At 47.7% G+C, this 15,941-nt stretch overlaps 1 protein-coding gene across 1 annotated transcript in view; it reads left to right on the top strand.

Moving 5' to 3' along the window:
• Nucleotides 1-15,941, top strand: part of LOC141266096 (structural maintenance of chromosomes protein 2-like) — a 206,799-nt gene that overhangs the window by 104,040 nt on the left and 86,818 nt on the right. The window contains exons 13-16 of the mRNA XM_073680173.1: nucleotides 13,620-13,758; nucleotides 13,844-13,963; nucleotides 14,078-14,282; nucleotides 14,481-14,616. Of these exons, the coding sequence (XP_073536274.1) occupies nucleotides 13,620-13,758; nucleotides 13,844-13,963; nucleotides 14,078-14,282; nucleotides 14,481-14,616 (600 nt within the window). The remainder of the gene's footprint in view (nucleotides 1-13,619; nucleotides 13,759-13,843; nucleotides 13,964-14,077; nucleotides 14,283-14,480; nucleotides 14,617-15,941) is intronic.

The following is a 15,941-nucleotide window of genomic DNA, read 5'->3' as shown; positions in this document are numbered from 1 at the left end:
GTAATGCACATACTCACCAGTGATGTCTCTAGGGGAAATTCTTTATCTGCCGCAGACCGATATATCACATCTTCTATGCAGGACTTATCTCTGCAGAAAATAACATAGTTAGCTATAACTGATCACTTCCAGAGCACAATCTACACTTTTCCCAAGATTTCTACACTGTATGAAATGACAAAAAAAGAAACCTAGTGCCGCACTACACAGTAACAGTGCTCCAGTGTCATTCTGTGCCTGCTCATCTCTGTCAGCAGACATATTTGTCTGATGGCAAAGATGTAGCAGAGCTGAAGACAGAAGACCTATGGATTACGTTGGAGTGAGGATTTTTCTTTATGAAAGATGGAGTCCCTAAATGTGTTTTATTTTTAATAAAAAAAAAAAAAATTTTTCTGTTTACTAGAAATTCATGGTGGCTATGTCTAATTTGGCGTGACACTATGAATTTCGGGCTTAGTACTAGCTAATAATACAAAGCTGGCCTGGTACTAACCCTATTATTACCCAGGGTGCCACTCACCACCAGGGCCGTTGGAAGAGCCGGGTAAAGTACCTGGAAATGGTGCTATGATGAATGCGCCATTTTCAGGGGTGGCTACGGGCTGCGATTTTCAGCGTGGGGGGCCAAGAACGCTTGGGCCTTACCATGCTGCGAATCCCAGCTGCCTTGTTTTATCTGGCTGGCGATCAACATATGGCGGGAGCTGGGCAATGGGCATGATTATCAAATAATATATATCTGACAGGAGCCCATAGATTCTGCTGGCTCCAATAATATATACCTGACAGGAGCCCATACATTCTGCTGCCTCCAATAATATATACCTGACAGGAGCCCATACATTCTGCTGCCTCCAATAATATATACCTGACAGGAGCCCATGGATTCTGCTGCCTCCAATAATATATACCTGACAGGAGCCCATGGATTCTGCTGCCTCCAATAATATATACCTGACAGGAGCCCATAGATTCTCCTGCCTCCAATAATATACCTGACAGGAGCCCATAGATTCTCCTACTTCCAATAATATATACCTGACAGGAGCCCATACATTCTCCTGCCTCCAATAATATATACCTGACAGGAGCCCATAGATTCTGCTGCCTCCATTAATACATACCTGACAGGAGCCCATACATTCTGCTGGCTCCAATAATATATACCTGACAGGAGCCCATAGATTCTCCTGCCTCCATTAATATATACCTGACAGGAGCCCATACATTCTGCTGCCCCCAATAATATATACCTGACAGGAGCCCATACATTCTGCTGCCTCCAATACTATATACCTGACAGGAGCCCATACATTCTACTGCCTCCAATAATATATACCTGACAGGAGCCCATAGATTCTGCTGCCTCCAATACTATATACCTGGTAGGAGTCCATAGATTCTTCTGCTTCCAATACTATATAGCTGATAGGAGCCCATACATTCTGCTGCCTCCAATACTATATACCTGACAGGAGCCCATGGATTCTGCTGCCTCCAATACTATATACCTGACAGGAGCCCATAGATTCTGCTGCCTCCAATACTATATACCTGACAGGAGCCCATAGATTCTGCTGCCTCCAATAATATATACCTGACAGAAGCCCATAGATTCTGCTGCCTCCAATACTATATACCTGACAGAAGCCCATAGATTCTGCTGCCTCCAATACTATATACCTGACAGAAGCCCATAGATTCTGCTGCCTCCAATACTATATACCTGACAGGAGCCCATAGATTCTGCTGCCTCCAATAATATATACCTGACAGAAGCCCATAGATTCTGCTGCCTCCAATACTATATACCTGACAGGAGCCCATAGATTCTGCTGCCTCCAATACTATATACCTGACAGGAGCCCATGGATTCTGCTGCCTCCAATAATACATACCTGACAGGAGCCCATGGATTCTGCTGCTGCTGCATGTGGCGACGCCGGGTCCGTCCTCCACCGTGCGCACAGGAAGCAGTCCCAGGGCGATGACGTCATCGCCCTGTGACTGACTTCCTGCGCACGCGCCGGCAGTGTCGCGCTGCGCAGAGGAGGCCGAGGGACACTTCGGCAGCAGGCAGAGCAGGGAGATCACTCTCCCTGCTTTGCCGCTGCAGAGGGCCCATCACTAATCATATCGGCAGTGCCATCGGGGTAGGGGGACGGGGCTTGGGGGGCTGTATCGCCGCTGACCTCCATGTGGCTACCGTCGGGAGATCAGTGGCTATGGCGGCTGATCTCCCGACGGCAAGTGTGAAGGGAGGATCGGGGAGCGGCGCCGCCTAGCCCGCCGGTCGGGGTACTTCTGCTGCGAGCTGCTAGCCAGTCATCTCCCGGCTGCATCGCCGCTGACGTCTGTGCGGCAGATGAGCCGCTAACGGCCGCCATCTTGTGCACAACGACTGGCACAGGGTAGAGGCATCGGTGTAGCTGTTGGCAAGAAATATGATCCTGGCTGCTCCATTCAGGACAGATTGAAGAGGGGAGAGTTTAGTAAGAGGGAGACTGAGTAGTAGAGAGTTGCAGTAGTCCAGACGAGAATGAATCAGAGCGACAGTAAGAGTTTTTGCAGAGTCAAAGGTAAGAAAAGGTCCAATTCTAGAAATGTTTTTGAGGTGTAGATGGCATGAGTGAGCGAGTGATTGGATGTGAGGAGTGAATGAAAGATCTGAATCAAGTATGACCCCAAGACAGTGGGACAGTGGGCATGTTGCTGGGGACTAATGGTGGAGCCACACATGGAAATGGCAATAGGTAGGTTAGTGGAGGGAGGAAACAAAAGGAGTTCGGTTTTTGACGGGTTCAGTTTCAAATAGAGGGAAGCCATGATTTTAGAGACAGTGAAAAGACAGTCACTGGTGTTTTGTAATAATTCAGGGGTGAGGTCAGGAGACGATGTGTATAATTGGGTGTCATCTTCATAGAGATGGTACTGAAAACCGAATCTACTGATTGTTTGTCCAGTGGGGGCAGTGTACAAGGAGAAGCGGAGGGGACCTAGGACTGAACCTTGAGGAACCCCGGCAGTAAGTGGAAAAGGAGAGGAAGAGGAGCCTGCAAAAGATACAGTGAAGGAGCGGTCAGATAGGTAGGAGGAGAATCAGGAGAGAACGGTGTCCTTGAGCCCGATAGAGCGGAGCATCATGAGGAGGAGCTGGTGATCCACAGTGTCGAATGCTGAAAGAGATCCAGGAGAATCAGCAGGGAGTAGTGACCGTTAGATTTATCTGTTAGTAGATCATTAGAGACTTTGGTGAGGGCAGTTTCAATGGAGTGTAAAGAGCGGAAACCGGATTGTAGGGGGTCAAGAAGAGAGTTATCTGAGAGAAACCGGATTAGATGGGAGTAGACCAAGTTGTTACGGGTCCGGGTGGTGGAACCTCTGTGCCGAGGTGCAAGGAGGGACCCAGAGGGGCTTGACTAAGTATCCACCCGAACCGACCCTGGTCGTACAGCAGCAAACGACACCGTGACCTTGGAGGATCCGGGCTGAGGGACCAGGTGCTACTCTGGGGATGACCCTGTAAGAGAGCAGGTGGCTCCCACGGGTCAGATGGCTGGGACTGACCGGTATGGCGGATGGACACGGCAAGCAGGCGGAAGTCTCTGGTAGCTGACAGGTGGTCACAGTTCGAGAAAGCAGGGCAAGTAGCAGTCTTTAGGTTTACCAGGAAGGTGGTCACAGCAAGTGACGGCAGGGTCTCCAGGCAGGCTGGCAGGAAACAGGCAGGTGCTCCCAGGTGAGCGGGCAGACAGACGAGGCGGGTAACTGACAGGTAACTGGTGGACGCTCCCAGGTGAGCGGTCTGACAGACGAGGCAGGTAACAGGCAGGTAACTGGTGGACGCTCCCAGGTGAGCGGTCTGACAGACAGGGCAGGCGGATGCTCCCAGGTGAGTGGACAGATAGCCAAGGCAGGTAACAGGCAGGTAACAGGTGAGCGCTCCAGGTGATCAGGCTGGCAGGCTCGGCTGGTAACGGGCAGATAACAGGCTGGCAGGCAGGACGAGAAGTCAGGCTAGCAGCGGGACCTGAGGGCTGAAGCACAGATCAGACACAGTGCAAACAACTTTGCTCGGGCACCTCCATTTTGGAGGAGGTGCCTTATATATGGGAAGTCCTCCGACAATTGGCCAGGGACTCCTTAGGACGACGCGCGTGGCCCCTTTAAGAGAGGGGGAGCGCGCGCGTGCGCGCCCTACGCACAGTGCCCGGGAAGGAGCGCGCGCCGGCAGCAGCGAGGGAAGGAGCGCTGGAGGACGCCGCGCGCTGAACAGGAAGGTGAGAGGGACGGCGTCTCTGCCTAGCAGGAGGCAGAGACGCCGATGCTACAGTACCCCCCCCCCTTTAGGCCCCCCCTTTTTTAGGCCAGAGAGAAATTTCTCAAGGAGAAGCGGAGCGTTGATGTTCTCCCTGGGTTCCCAAGTTCTTTCCTTAGGACCAAACCCCTTCCAATCCACCAGAAAAAAGGTTCTCCCTCTTACCCTCTTGGTGGCCAGGATACTCTCCACTTCAAAGACGTCCTCAGCAGAAACCAGAGTAGGAGGAGTACCTGGATTGTCGGAAAAAGTGTTAAGGACAACGGGTTTGAGGAGGGATACGTGGAAGGAGTTGGGAATGCTTAGGGTGGCCGGGAGGTTTAATTTCTAGGCCACTGGGTTAATTTGCCTGAGGACTTTGAAGGGTCCGATGAATCGAGGGCCCAACTTGTAGGAGGGTACTTTGAGCCGAACATATTTGGAAGAGAGCCAAACCTTGTCTCCCGGACGGAATTGAGGTGGATCCAGACGTCTCTTATCAGCATATCTCTTCATCCGCTCGGGGGACAGAAGAAGAGCGGACCTGGTACTCTCGCAAATAGTAGAAAATTCACTGACAAGAGACTCTGCGGCAGGGTTGTCCACAGAAGCGGAGACAGGAACTGGAATCCGGGGGTACTGGCCATAGACAATAAAGAACGGGGATTGGGAAGAGGATTCGCTCTCATGGTTATTATAAGAGAACTCGGCCCATGGTAGGAGATCCACCCAATCCGAATGGTGGGCGTTAACGAAGTGCCGGAGGTAGCTGGTCAGGATCTGATTGATCCGCTCCACTTGACCATTGGACTGTGGGTGGTAAGCGGAGGAGAAATCCAGGGTGACGTCTAGCAGCTTACATGTGGCTCTCCAGAAGCGTGAGGTGAACTGAACCCCACAATCCGACACGATGTGGAGGGGTAGGCCATGGAGACGGAAGATGTGGCGGATAAAGTCTTTAGCCAGCTCGGGTGCAGATGGGAGACCAGGCAGGGGAATGAAGTGTGCCATTTTAGAAAAGCGGTCAACGACCACCCAAATGACTGTACAACCAGCAGAAACAGGAAGATCAGTGATAAAGTCCATAGCAATGTGCTGCCATGGAGCAGCAGGTACGGGCAGGGGCAAGAGATGGCCAGCTGGTAGATGTCTGGGAACTTTGTTACGGGCACAGGATGAACAGGCCGCGACGAAATCTACAACGTCCTTACGCAGGGTAGGCCACCAGTAATGCCGGGCAATGAGCTGGAAGGTCTTCTTTTGGCCAGCATGGCCAGCTAGTTTAGAAGAATGTCCCCAGCGAAGAACCCTCTCCCGATCTGGTACTACTACAAACGTCTTACCGGGTGGAAGACGAGTCAGATCCAAGGGGGCCACATTCATCACCTTGGAGGAGTCAATGATGTGCGTAGGCTCCTCCTCTTGATCAGAGGACAGGAAGGACCGGGACAAGGCATCAGCTTTGACGTTCTTGTCCGCCGGGCGGAAATGAAGAATGAAGTCGAAGCGGGCAAAAAACAACGACCACCGGGCCTGGCGAGGATTGAGTCTCTGGGCATTTTGGAGATATGCCAGGTTTTTGTGATCCGTGTAGATGATTACCGGGTAAAGAGCCCCTTCTAGCAGATAGCGCCACTCCCCAGTGCCAATTTGACGGCTAGCAATTCACGGTCTCCTATGGAGTAGTTGCGCTCAGACGAGGAGAAGATTTTGGAGAAAAAGCCACAGGTTACCATTCTCCCGGTAGAAGATTTTTGGGTGAGTACCGCTCCGGCTCCGGAGGAGGAGGCATCAACCTCCAGGTAGAATTGTTTATTACAGTCCGGACGATGCAGGACGGGGGCAGAGGCGAAGGCTCTCTTTAAAGAAAGGAAGGCCTCCTCGGCTTCAGGTGACCATACCTTGGGATTAGCCCCCTTACAGGTAAGCGCAGATATGGGAGAGGTCCGGGACGAGAAGTGTGGGATGAAAAGACGATAGTAATTAGCGAAGCCTAGGAATCGCTGTATCGCCTTCAAACCTTCTGGACGGGACCATTTTAGAACAGAAGAGAGCTTCTCTGGATCCATTTGTAGACCTGTCTGGGAGATAACATAGCCCAAGAATGGAAGGGAGATCTGGTCGAAGAGGCACTTCTCGTATTTGGCATAGAGGTGGTTCTGCCTGAGCCTAAGCAGGACCTGACGAACATCCCTCCGGTGTGTGGGGAGATCTGGAGAGAAGACCCAAGATATCGTCCAGGTAAACCACTACGCAGGAGTACAGGAGATCACGGAAGATGTCGTTGACCAGCTCTTGAAAGACAGCGGGGGTGTTACAGAGACCAAAGGGCATCACAAGGTACTCATAGTGACCGTCCCGGGTATTGAATGCTGTCTTCCACTCATCTCCTTGACGGATACGGACCAGGTTATATGCTCCTCGTAGATCCAGCTTGGAGAAGATCCTGGTGCCCTTGAGACGGTCAAACAATTCGGAGATGAGCGGCAGGGGGCATTTGTTTTTCACAGTGATTAGATTGAGTCCTCTGTAGTCAATACAGGGACGTAACGAGCCTTCTTTCTTTTTGACAAAGAAGAATCCGGCTCCAGCCGGGGAGGTAGATTTTCGGATAAATCCCCTAGCCAGATTCTCTTCAATGTATTCAGACATGGCCCAGGTTTCGGCCGCAGACAACGGGTAGATACGCCCACGGGGAGAAGTGGCGCCAGGTACCAGGTCGATCGGGCAGTCGTATGGCCTATGGGGTGGCAACGTCTCCGCTTCCTTTTTACCGAAGACGTCCGCATAGAGCCAGTATGGAGCCGGGAGACCGGGTAGATTAGCTGGAGTAGGCGGAGGGCGAGCTGGGCGGACCGGAACCAGGCAGATCTTATGACAGTCAGGACCCCACCGGAGTACTTCGCCGGATCGCCAGTTCAATACGGGTTCATGTGTCTGGAGCCAAGGTAGACCCAGCAACAGGGAGTGAGAGAGTCCGGATAGCACATGGAAGGAGATCTTCTCAGAGTGCAGCATTCCCACCTGCAAAGTTAAGGGTTCAGTGACTAGCAGGATGGGTACTGGAAGGAGTTTACCATCCACGGAGGCAACTGACAAAGGTTCAGTGAGAGGCTTGGTGGGAATACGGTATCTCTCTACTAAGAACTGGGAGATGAGGTTCCCAGCTGCTCCAGAGTCCAGGTGAGCGTTTTCAAAGTGCCGATCCTCTCCCCAGGAGAGAGAGACAGACAAAGTCAGGGAGGGAGAGGACTTACTTTTGTCTAGGACGACCTCTCTGAGCGATCCTAGACACCGGCGTTTCCAGGCCTCTCCGGGCAGGAACGGATCAGGTGCTCCTTGCTGCCACAATAGAAACAGCTCCCCTCGGCCCGGCGTGACTCCTGGCGGGATTTGACCAACTTGGTCTGGTCGACCTGCATGGGCTCGGGTGAGTGCGCCCGGGGAGTGACTGAAGAAGAGACAGGTCTCTGGAAGTTAGGAGCAAGGCGGGGAAACTTTCTCTCACGGGTGGTTTCCTTGGTACGTTCCTGGAACCGGATGTCAATCCGGGTAGCAAGTGACACCAGGTCGTCCAGGGTGGTAGGGATGTCTCGACCGGCAAGTTCATCTTTAATCCGACCGGAAAGACCCTCCCAGAAGACGGACAGCAGGGCCTCGTTATCCCAGGCAAGTTCAGAAGCGAGGGTACGGAACCGTATGGCATATTGGCCTACGGTGAGACTCCCTTGGCGGAGACGTAGCAGAGAGGAGGCTGACGAGGTCTTTCGTCCCGGTTCATCGAAGACTTTCCGGAAAGCAGCGAGGAAAGCTGACAAGTTGGATACTAGGGGATCCCCTCTCTCCCACAGGGGATTTAGCAAAGCCAGTGCTTCCCCAGTGAGATGGGACATGATGAAAGCCACTTTGTCCCGGTCGGTGGTAAAGTGATGTGCCAAAAGTTCAAAGTGCAGGTTGCACTGGTTTATGAAGCCCCGAGCTTGAGCGGGGTCGCCTCCGAAACGAGGAGGTGCAGAAAGCCGGGGTCCGGAGCAGGATGCCATGGTATTGATGGGCAGCGGCGCTGCCGGGGTGTGAGTCGTGCAACTAGCGGGGGTTGCTGGTGGAGGACTTATATATGGGAAGTCCTCCGGCAATTGGCCGGGGACTCCTTAGGACGACGCGCGCGCTCCCCCTCTCTTAAAGCAGGAGGCAGAAACGCCGATGCTACACAAGTGTTCCAGGAGTTTAGAGATGAAGAGAAGATTAGACACAGGTCTGTAGTTAGCAGGACAGTTTTGGTCAAGGGATGGTTTAACTAATGGGTGTATGCTGGGGTGTTTAAAAGAGGAGGGAAAGATACCAGATGAGAGAGAGGTTAAATATTTTAGTTAGGTGAGTGGTGACAGCTGGGGAAAGGGACTGAAGGAGATGTGAGGGAATAGGTCACTGGTGCAGGTAGTAGTGCAAGAAGATGCAAAGAGCAAACATTTCGGTCTGGTAAGACCTTCATCAGTGTACTAGAATTAAAAAAAAAAAACAAATATACATTAAATAACGATATAAACAAAACATGGAATAATCACTTCTGTCAAAATCTCGAATTCATGGGTAATGGTACAATGTGCTCGAGTATTCCAAATACAATAGTGCAAAAAATGTAATCGGTAGAAAAAAGAGGGGGGGGGGGAGAAAAAGAAATGACCACCTTGATAAAAGCAGAATCTATGCTCTGTATTGAGTTGCAGATTCCAGCATCTGAGTTTCCTGTGAACACCAAATAGAGGGTGTCATGGGTGTTGTCACCGTAAGTGACATCGCAAGAAGCGCTGAGGGTCCTGTAGGTGAAGTGAGAGACCTGAGGTCACATGAGCGGTGTGATGCGTGCGATCCAGCCGCACTGTCAGTGCGTTCCAGAGAAGATTAAAGGAGAAGAAAGGCTGGTGTGAAGCAATATGGATTTCATTACCCTCAGTTTCACCCATACTCTCGTCAGTGGATACATTTTTTAAGGCTAAGGGGCAGATTTATGATGAACTGGACCAGGTGGCTTTTGCTGAATCCCATTTTAAGGCATTTTGTCAGCGGGACCTCACTGCGGAGTACTACTGCTGGTAGTTTCTTAGGTGGGCCATTGAGTTCAGGTGGAATGATACCCCTCCTTCATTGTACTTTCCTGTCTGGGCTTAATGAACATATTAAAGATATTCTAGTGCACCACTCTCCTCCCTGGTCGTTAGAAACCTCCATGTTTTTAGCTGTGCGACTTGATCTGAGAAGATGGGAGAGATGTCGGGAAAAATTGTCCCTCAGGTGGAGTTCATGCATACCCTCTGCTAGTCCTGAGGCTGAGGGAGAATCCATACAGCTTGGTGGAGTTAGTACCTCTTGGGAGTCAAGGCAGCAAAGACGGCGTCAGCAAAAGTGTCTTTTATGCAGTTCCATTGCACCATCTGGTTTGTGAATGGCCACATCTGGAACCGACTGGAAACTACCGCGCCTAGTTGGGTTTGGGGATCCCCAGTTAGGCGCTCAGGTACCCCTACAAAGAAATTACTTTTACCAATTATTATCACGTTTAGCTGTAAGAGTGTGGAGGGTTATGCTTTTGTTGATTGCAGGGCTGTGAAGTTTTTGAAATGCTGCCATGGCCAAGTCCTCTTATCTCCTTGGATGCTTCTATAACATCTTCTTCTCTTGATAATTCTCCTCTTGCCCAGAGTTTTGGGTATCGCACCGCCGAACTAGTATCTATCACCACAGGTTGTCTGCCTAAGGAATAGGCATGTGTTTTTATTTTACAGGATCTGGCTACTGCTGTGGTGTTAGGTCTCCTTTGGCTTTGCAGTCATAGCCCTATTATTGACTGGCAAAGGGGTGATATTGTTAAGTGGTCCTCCAACTGACAATCTCTTTGTATTATCAAGCCTAAGGCACTAGGGCCTAAGGCAATAGGTTCTACATCCCAGGTCTCGTGGTATGTTCCCACAGGTGTTCTCCGAAGAGGCCTCCCAGAAATTACCTCCACATATAACTTATGACTGTTCCATCCAGCTCATTGAGGGGGCAAAGTTACCTAAGGGCAGAATTTTTAACCTGTCAGAACCCAAGAGGCAAGCCATGAGGTAATATATTCAGGAAAATTTGAAAAATGGTTTTATTCGCCCTTCTAAATCCCCGGTTGGAGCAGGTTTTTATTTTTGTGGCCAAAAAGGATGGCGGTTTGAGACCGTGTATTGACTGTCGTGAGCTTATTCGCATAACTGTATGTAATCAGTACCCTCTCCAACTCATCCCTGACCTCTTTAACCAACTGGGAGGGGGATGAGTGGAAAACAGGCTTCAATACCCCCGAGGGTCATTATGAGTATTGTGTCATGCCCTTTGGGCTCTGTAATGCTCCAGCTGTGTTTCAGACGCTTGTAAAGTATATTTTCCGTGATCTTTTCGGTATTTGTGTTATTGTTTACATCGATGATATCCGCATCTTCTCCAGGGACCTGACTGTGCATTGGTACCATGTGCGCACCGTTCTGAAAAGATTGAAGGATCATTACCCTTATGTAAAAAAATAAAATGTGTTTTTGAAGTGCAGGAGTTGGGGTTTCTGGGACTCATTCTGTCCCCCATGGGGTTTCGGATGAACCGTGAGAAGGTGAGATTGCCAGGCAATGCAGGATGCTGCTGTGTCTGGCACTAGGAAGTGGTGGGATTGTGTCTATTCTGCTGTGCAGGCTAGCAGGGAGTGGCTGTCTGATGATGATTGAGAAGTATTCAACACCTGATCATTAGGCTTGCTTTTTAATCCTGTTCCCTGTACAGTCCTTTGCTGGTTATTGAAGTTCCTATGTGCTGTGGTGCTAGCAGTAATGTTGCTATCTTTTCAGTGGTTTTCTCATTTTCTCTTCTGGTTACACTTCCTGGGGTTCTTGAAGAGGTACTTACCTGGTTCTTGACTAGTCACCAGCCAAATCGCCAGACGCCAGCTGTCCGATGACAGTGGACCTGGGAAAGGCTCTGCCAAAGTCCCCCTTCCATTTACTGAGAGCTGGGTGATGAGTATTCCCGGCCCTCAAGGGCTTGCCTAGCTGGGCAGCATGTGCCAAGTGCGACTGTGGCTGTGCCTTTTTTGGTTGGTGTCAGTCTTGATGGATCTCTCTGCAAAGCGCATAACTGCGGCAATGTCAGAGATTGACAGCGGAATATAACATGTTAACAGCCGTGGGTGGATTGCAGTTATTAGGTTTAGGGGGCAATTACTTTTTCACACAGGTTTAGATTTCTTTTTCCCTTAATAATAAAGACCTTCATGTAAAAACTGCATTTTGTGTTTACTTGTGTGACATACAGTTAGGTCCATATATATTTGGACAGAGACAACATTTTTCTAATTTTGGTTCTAGACATTACCACAATGAATTTTAAACAAAACAATTCAGATGCAGTTGAAGTTCAGACTTTCAGCTTTCATTTGAGGGTATCCACATTAAAATTGTATGAAGGGTTTAGGAGTTTCAGCACCTTAACATGTGCCACCCTGTTTTTAAAGGGACCAAAAGTAATTGGACAGATTAAATAATTGTAAATAAAATGTTCATTTCTAGTACTTGGATGAAAACACTTTGTTGGCAATGACTGCCTGAAGTCTTGAACTCATGGGCATCACCAGAGGCTGTGTTTCCTCCTTTTTGATGCTCTGCCAGGCCTTCACTGCGGTGGTTTTCAGTTGCTGTTTGTTTGTGGGCCTATCTGTCTGAAGTTTAGTCTTTAACAAGTGAAATGCATGCTCAATTGAGTTGAGATCAGGTGACTGACTTGGCCATTCAAGAATATTCCATTTCTTTGCTTTAATAAACTCCTGGGTTGGTTTGGCTTTATGTTTTGGGTCATTGTCCATCTGTAGTATGAAACAACGACCAATCAGTTTGGCTGCATTTGGCTGGATCTGAGCACACAGTATGGCTCTGAATACATCAGAATTAATTCGGCAGCTTCTGTCCTATGTCACATCATCAACAAACACTAGTGACCCAGTGCCATTGGCAGCCATGCATGCCCAAGCCATCACACTGCCTCCGCCGTGTTTTACTGATGATGGATCATGAGCTGTACCACGCCTTCGCCATACTTTTCTATTTCCATCATTCAGGTAGAGGTTGATCTTGGTTTCATCTGTCCAAAGAATGTTCTTCCAGAACTGTTCTGGCTTTTTTAGATGTTTTTTTTAGCAAAGTCCAGTGTAGCCTTTTTATTCTTGATGCTTATGAGTGGCTTGCCCCGTGCAGTGAACCCTCTGTATTTACTTTCATGCAGTCTTCTCTTTATGGTAGATTTGGATATTGATACGCCTACCTCCTGGAGAGTGTTGTTCACTTGGTTGGTTGTTGTGAAGGGGTTTCTCTTCACCATGGAGATTATTCTGCGATCATCCACCACTGTTGTCTTCCGTGAGTGCCCAGGTCTTTTTGCATTGATGAGTTCACCAGTGCTTTCTTTCTTTCTCAGGATGTACCAAACTGTAGATTTTGCCACTCCTAATATTGTAGCAATTTCTTGGATGTTTTTTTTTCTGTTTTTGCAGCTTAAGGATGGCTTGTTTCACCTGCATGGAGAGCTCCTTTGACTGCATGTTTACTTCACAGCAAAACCTCCCAAATACAAGCACCACACCTCAAATCAACTCCAGGCCTTTTATTTGCTTAATTGAGAATGACATAACGAAGGGATTGCCCACACCTGTCCATGAAATAGCCTTGGAGTCAATTGTCCAATTACTTTTGGTCCCTTTAAAAACAGGGTGGCACATGTTAAGGAGCTGAAACTCATAAACCATTCATCCAATTTTAATGTGGATACCCTGAAATGAAAGCTGAAAGTCTGAACTTCAACTGCATCTGAATTGTTTTGTTTAAAATTCATTGTGGTAATGTCTGGAACCAAAATTAGAAAAATGTTGTCTCTGTCCAAATATATATGGACCTAACTGTAACTCTCTGATTTAAGGGCATAAAACTTCAAAGTTTGAAAATTGCAACATTTTCAAAATTTTTGCCAAATTTCAGATTTTTTTTCACAAATAAATGCAAATCATATCAAAGAAATTTTACCACTATCATGAAGTACAATATGTCATGAAAAAAATAATCTTAGATTCACCTGGATCCGTTGAAGAATTCCAGAGTGTATTACCTCATAAAGTGACACTGGTCAGAATTGTAAAATGTGGTTTGGCCATGAAGGTGAAAACAGACTTGGGGGATAAAGGGGTTAATATTGTCACAAGATTGATCGTACCTTTATCTCAATTCATTCAATCTTTGTACTATATTTGTCTTCAAAGGGACCCAGAAAAGAATTGGGATAAAAGCCGTGTGAAGGGTCTCATAGCTTCACTGATCTCCGTGAAAGATGTTTCTACTGCAACAGCATTAGAAGTGGTGGCTGGGGGTCGGCTGTACAATGTCGTGGTTGATACGGAGGTAATGTTCTCTTGTGCTATAATCTCTCCTTTAGGGAATATAGGCAGGTGAATTGTATATGAATATTTTTCTCTTTACGCCTTAGGTTACAGGTAAAAAATTGCTGGAAAAAGGGGAATTGAAGCGGAGGCTCACAATCATTCCACTCAATAAAATTTCAGCACGTCGTATAGGAGACGATACCATTAAGGTTGCAAAAAATCTGGTATGTATTTGTTCAGAGTTTATTTAGTTGCTGAGGTTAAATTCAATCGGGATTATGTGAAATCTGCTCTGGAGAAACTTAAAAAAAAAACAAAAAACACTTTTTTGTGTGTAGGTTGGAGCTGACAATGTAAACCTTGCCCTAACATTGGTTGAATATGAGTCCGAGCTGCAAAAAGCAATGGAGTATGTGTTTGGAACAACATTGGTTTGTGACACCCTAGACAATGCTAAAATGGTGACCTTTGACAAACGAGTGTTAACCAAAACTGTGACTCTAGATGGAGATTCTTTTGATCCACAAGGAACACTCAGTGGAGGTAACTTTATTTCCTAAAATTCTTTATATAAAGTTAATAAAATAACTACAGTAGATCCTGCTGTAACTGTTAGAACTGCCATATAGTGCTTTTTACTTAGTTTAAGACCATGTTATAGTCTAATCTATGAACTCGCGGTGCATCAGATAACTCTGCATTATACATCAGTTGTCTTTTTTTTTTTTCTTCTACTCTAAGGTGCCCGTTCCCAGGCCCCATCCATGTTATCTAAAGTTCTGGAGATCAAAGATGTTCACGACGAATTAAAGACCAAGGAGGCTGAGCTGCAGACAGTGGAGAACGAACTGACTTCCTTAAAGAATACAGCAGAAAGGTAAAGTATACAGTTCAGCAAATTGGAGACTGAACCTTCTCCTATGATGACTAGATAACACATCACATTAGTTATAATTAAGTAGCGTGAATAGGGCTACAAGTGACTGAAAAGGCTAGCACATTTTCCAGTTTCTGTAAAGAGGTTGCATTATTGGTGTACTGCTGAAAAGGTATACAGCACTAGAAGAGACCCTTTTAAGGCAATTGTTAGCAGTAAAATAGGTTTTCCAGTCTCTTTTCATGTGACTTTAGGTCACATTAAAACTATGGGTCAATGCGAAGTCAAGGTAGATGTTGGTGACTGTTGTATGTCATGATCGTCATGGAACGCTTCCACCATAAAGGAAACATTGTGGTTGTATGTCAGTCCTGGTAACACACCATCTGATCATGTTCAGCTTCCGTGAGGTCTCCAGTGGTGAGTTGCTCAGGAGTATAAATGAGTTAACAAGAGTACAATCAGTTATCAGTATGTGAAGGAAGCTGCTGAGTTATGTAGTCTGAGCGATGCTTATTGAAACTGCTAAGACAAGGTTCAGACGTGGCATGAAGTGCGATTTTGTTGCGGATTTACCATATGCATTGCAAAGTTTAAAATTCGTGCTGAAATTTCATGGCCAATTGGCATGCTACACATGAGAAATTACACAGAATGACCATATTTCTGATGCATGGGGTTTGGAAAAGTGACTGCTTAGCTGACATTGTTAGTTCATTGGGGGTACAGGAGGAAAGGCTAGTCCATCTAAGAAGATCCGATAGAATAACTAAAGAAAATCACTGAAAAATGTGAGGGTATGTGCCCACGGTCAGGAGCCGCTGCAGGTTTGAAGCTGCGTGTTTATGCAGCGTCAAACCCGCAGCATCCAGATGTTACAGCATAGTAGATGGGATTTCTAGAACTCTCAAGTCCACTATGCGTGCATCTGAGGCTGCGGATCACCTGCAAAAACTGACATGCGGCGCATTTTTCAGGACCGCATCATGTCAATTTCTCTTGCGGGTCCGCAGGTGGACGTTCCCCATTGACTTGCATCAATGAGGAAAGTCCGCATGTGAAAAAAAAAATCAAAAATCGTGGCCGCTCATTTGCATAATGAGGTTGGAAGCCGCGCAGCTGTTCTCCAGCGTTGGACCCTCAGGCGGCTCCGGATCGTGGGCACATACCCTAATGCTGCTAGAAAAGTATTAGAAAACACAATGTGTTATAGTATTCTGTGTAACTGCAGACTGGTCTACGTGCCTATTCTGAACCCCAGCTCTCAATCCTGTCGAGTGTCTGTGGGGTGTTCTGGAAAAACGAGTCCTATCCAGGTAGGCCTA

This window comes from Phyllobates terribilis, unplaced genomic scaffold (genome assembly GCF_046119375.1).
Source record: "Phyllobates terribilis strain yellow unplaced genomic scaffold, ASM4611937v1 Scaffold_1__5_contigs__length_1240528914, whole genome shotgun sequence".
Taxonomy (NCBI): domain Eukaryota; kingdom Metazoa; phylum Chordata; class Amphibia; order Anura; family Dendrobatidae; genus Phyllobates; species Phyllobates terribilis.
The sequence above is the reverse complement of the archived record's forward strand: the minus strand, read 5'-3'. Positions and strand labels throughout refer to the sequence as shown.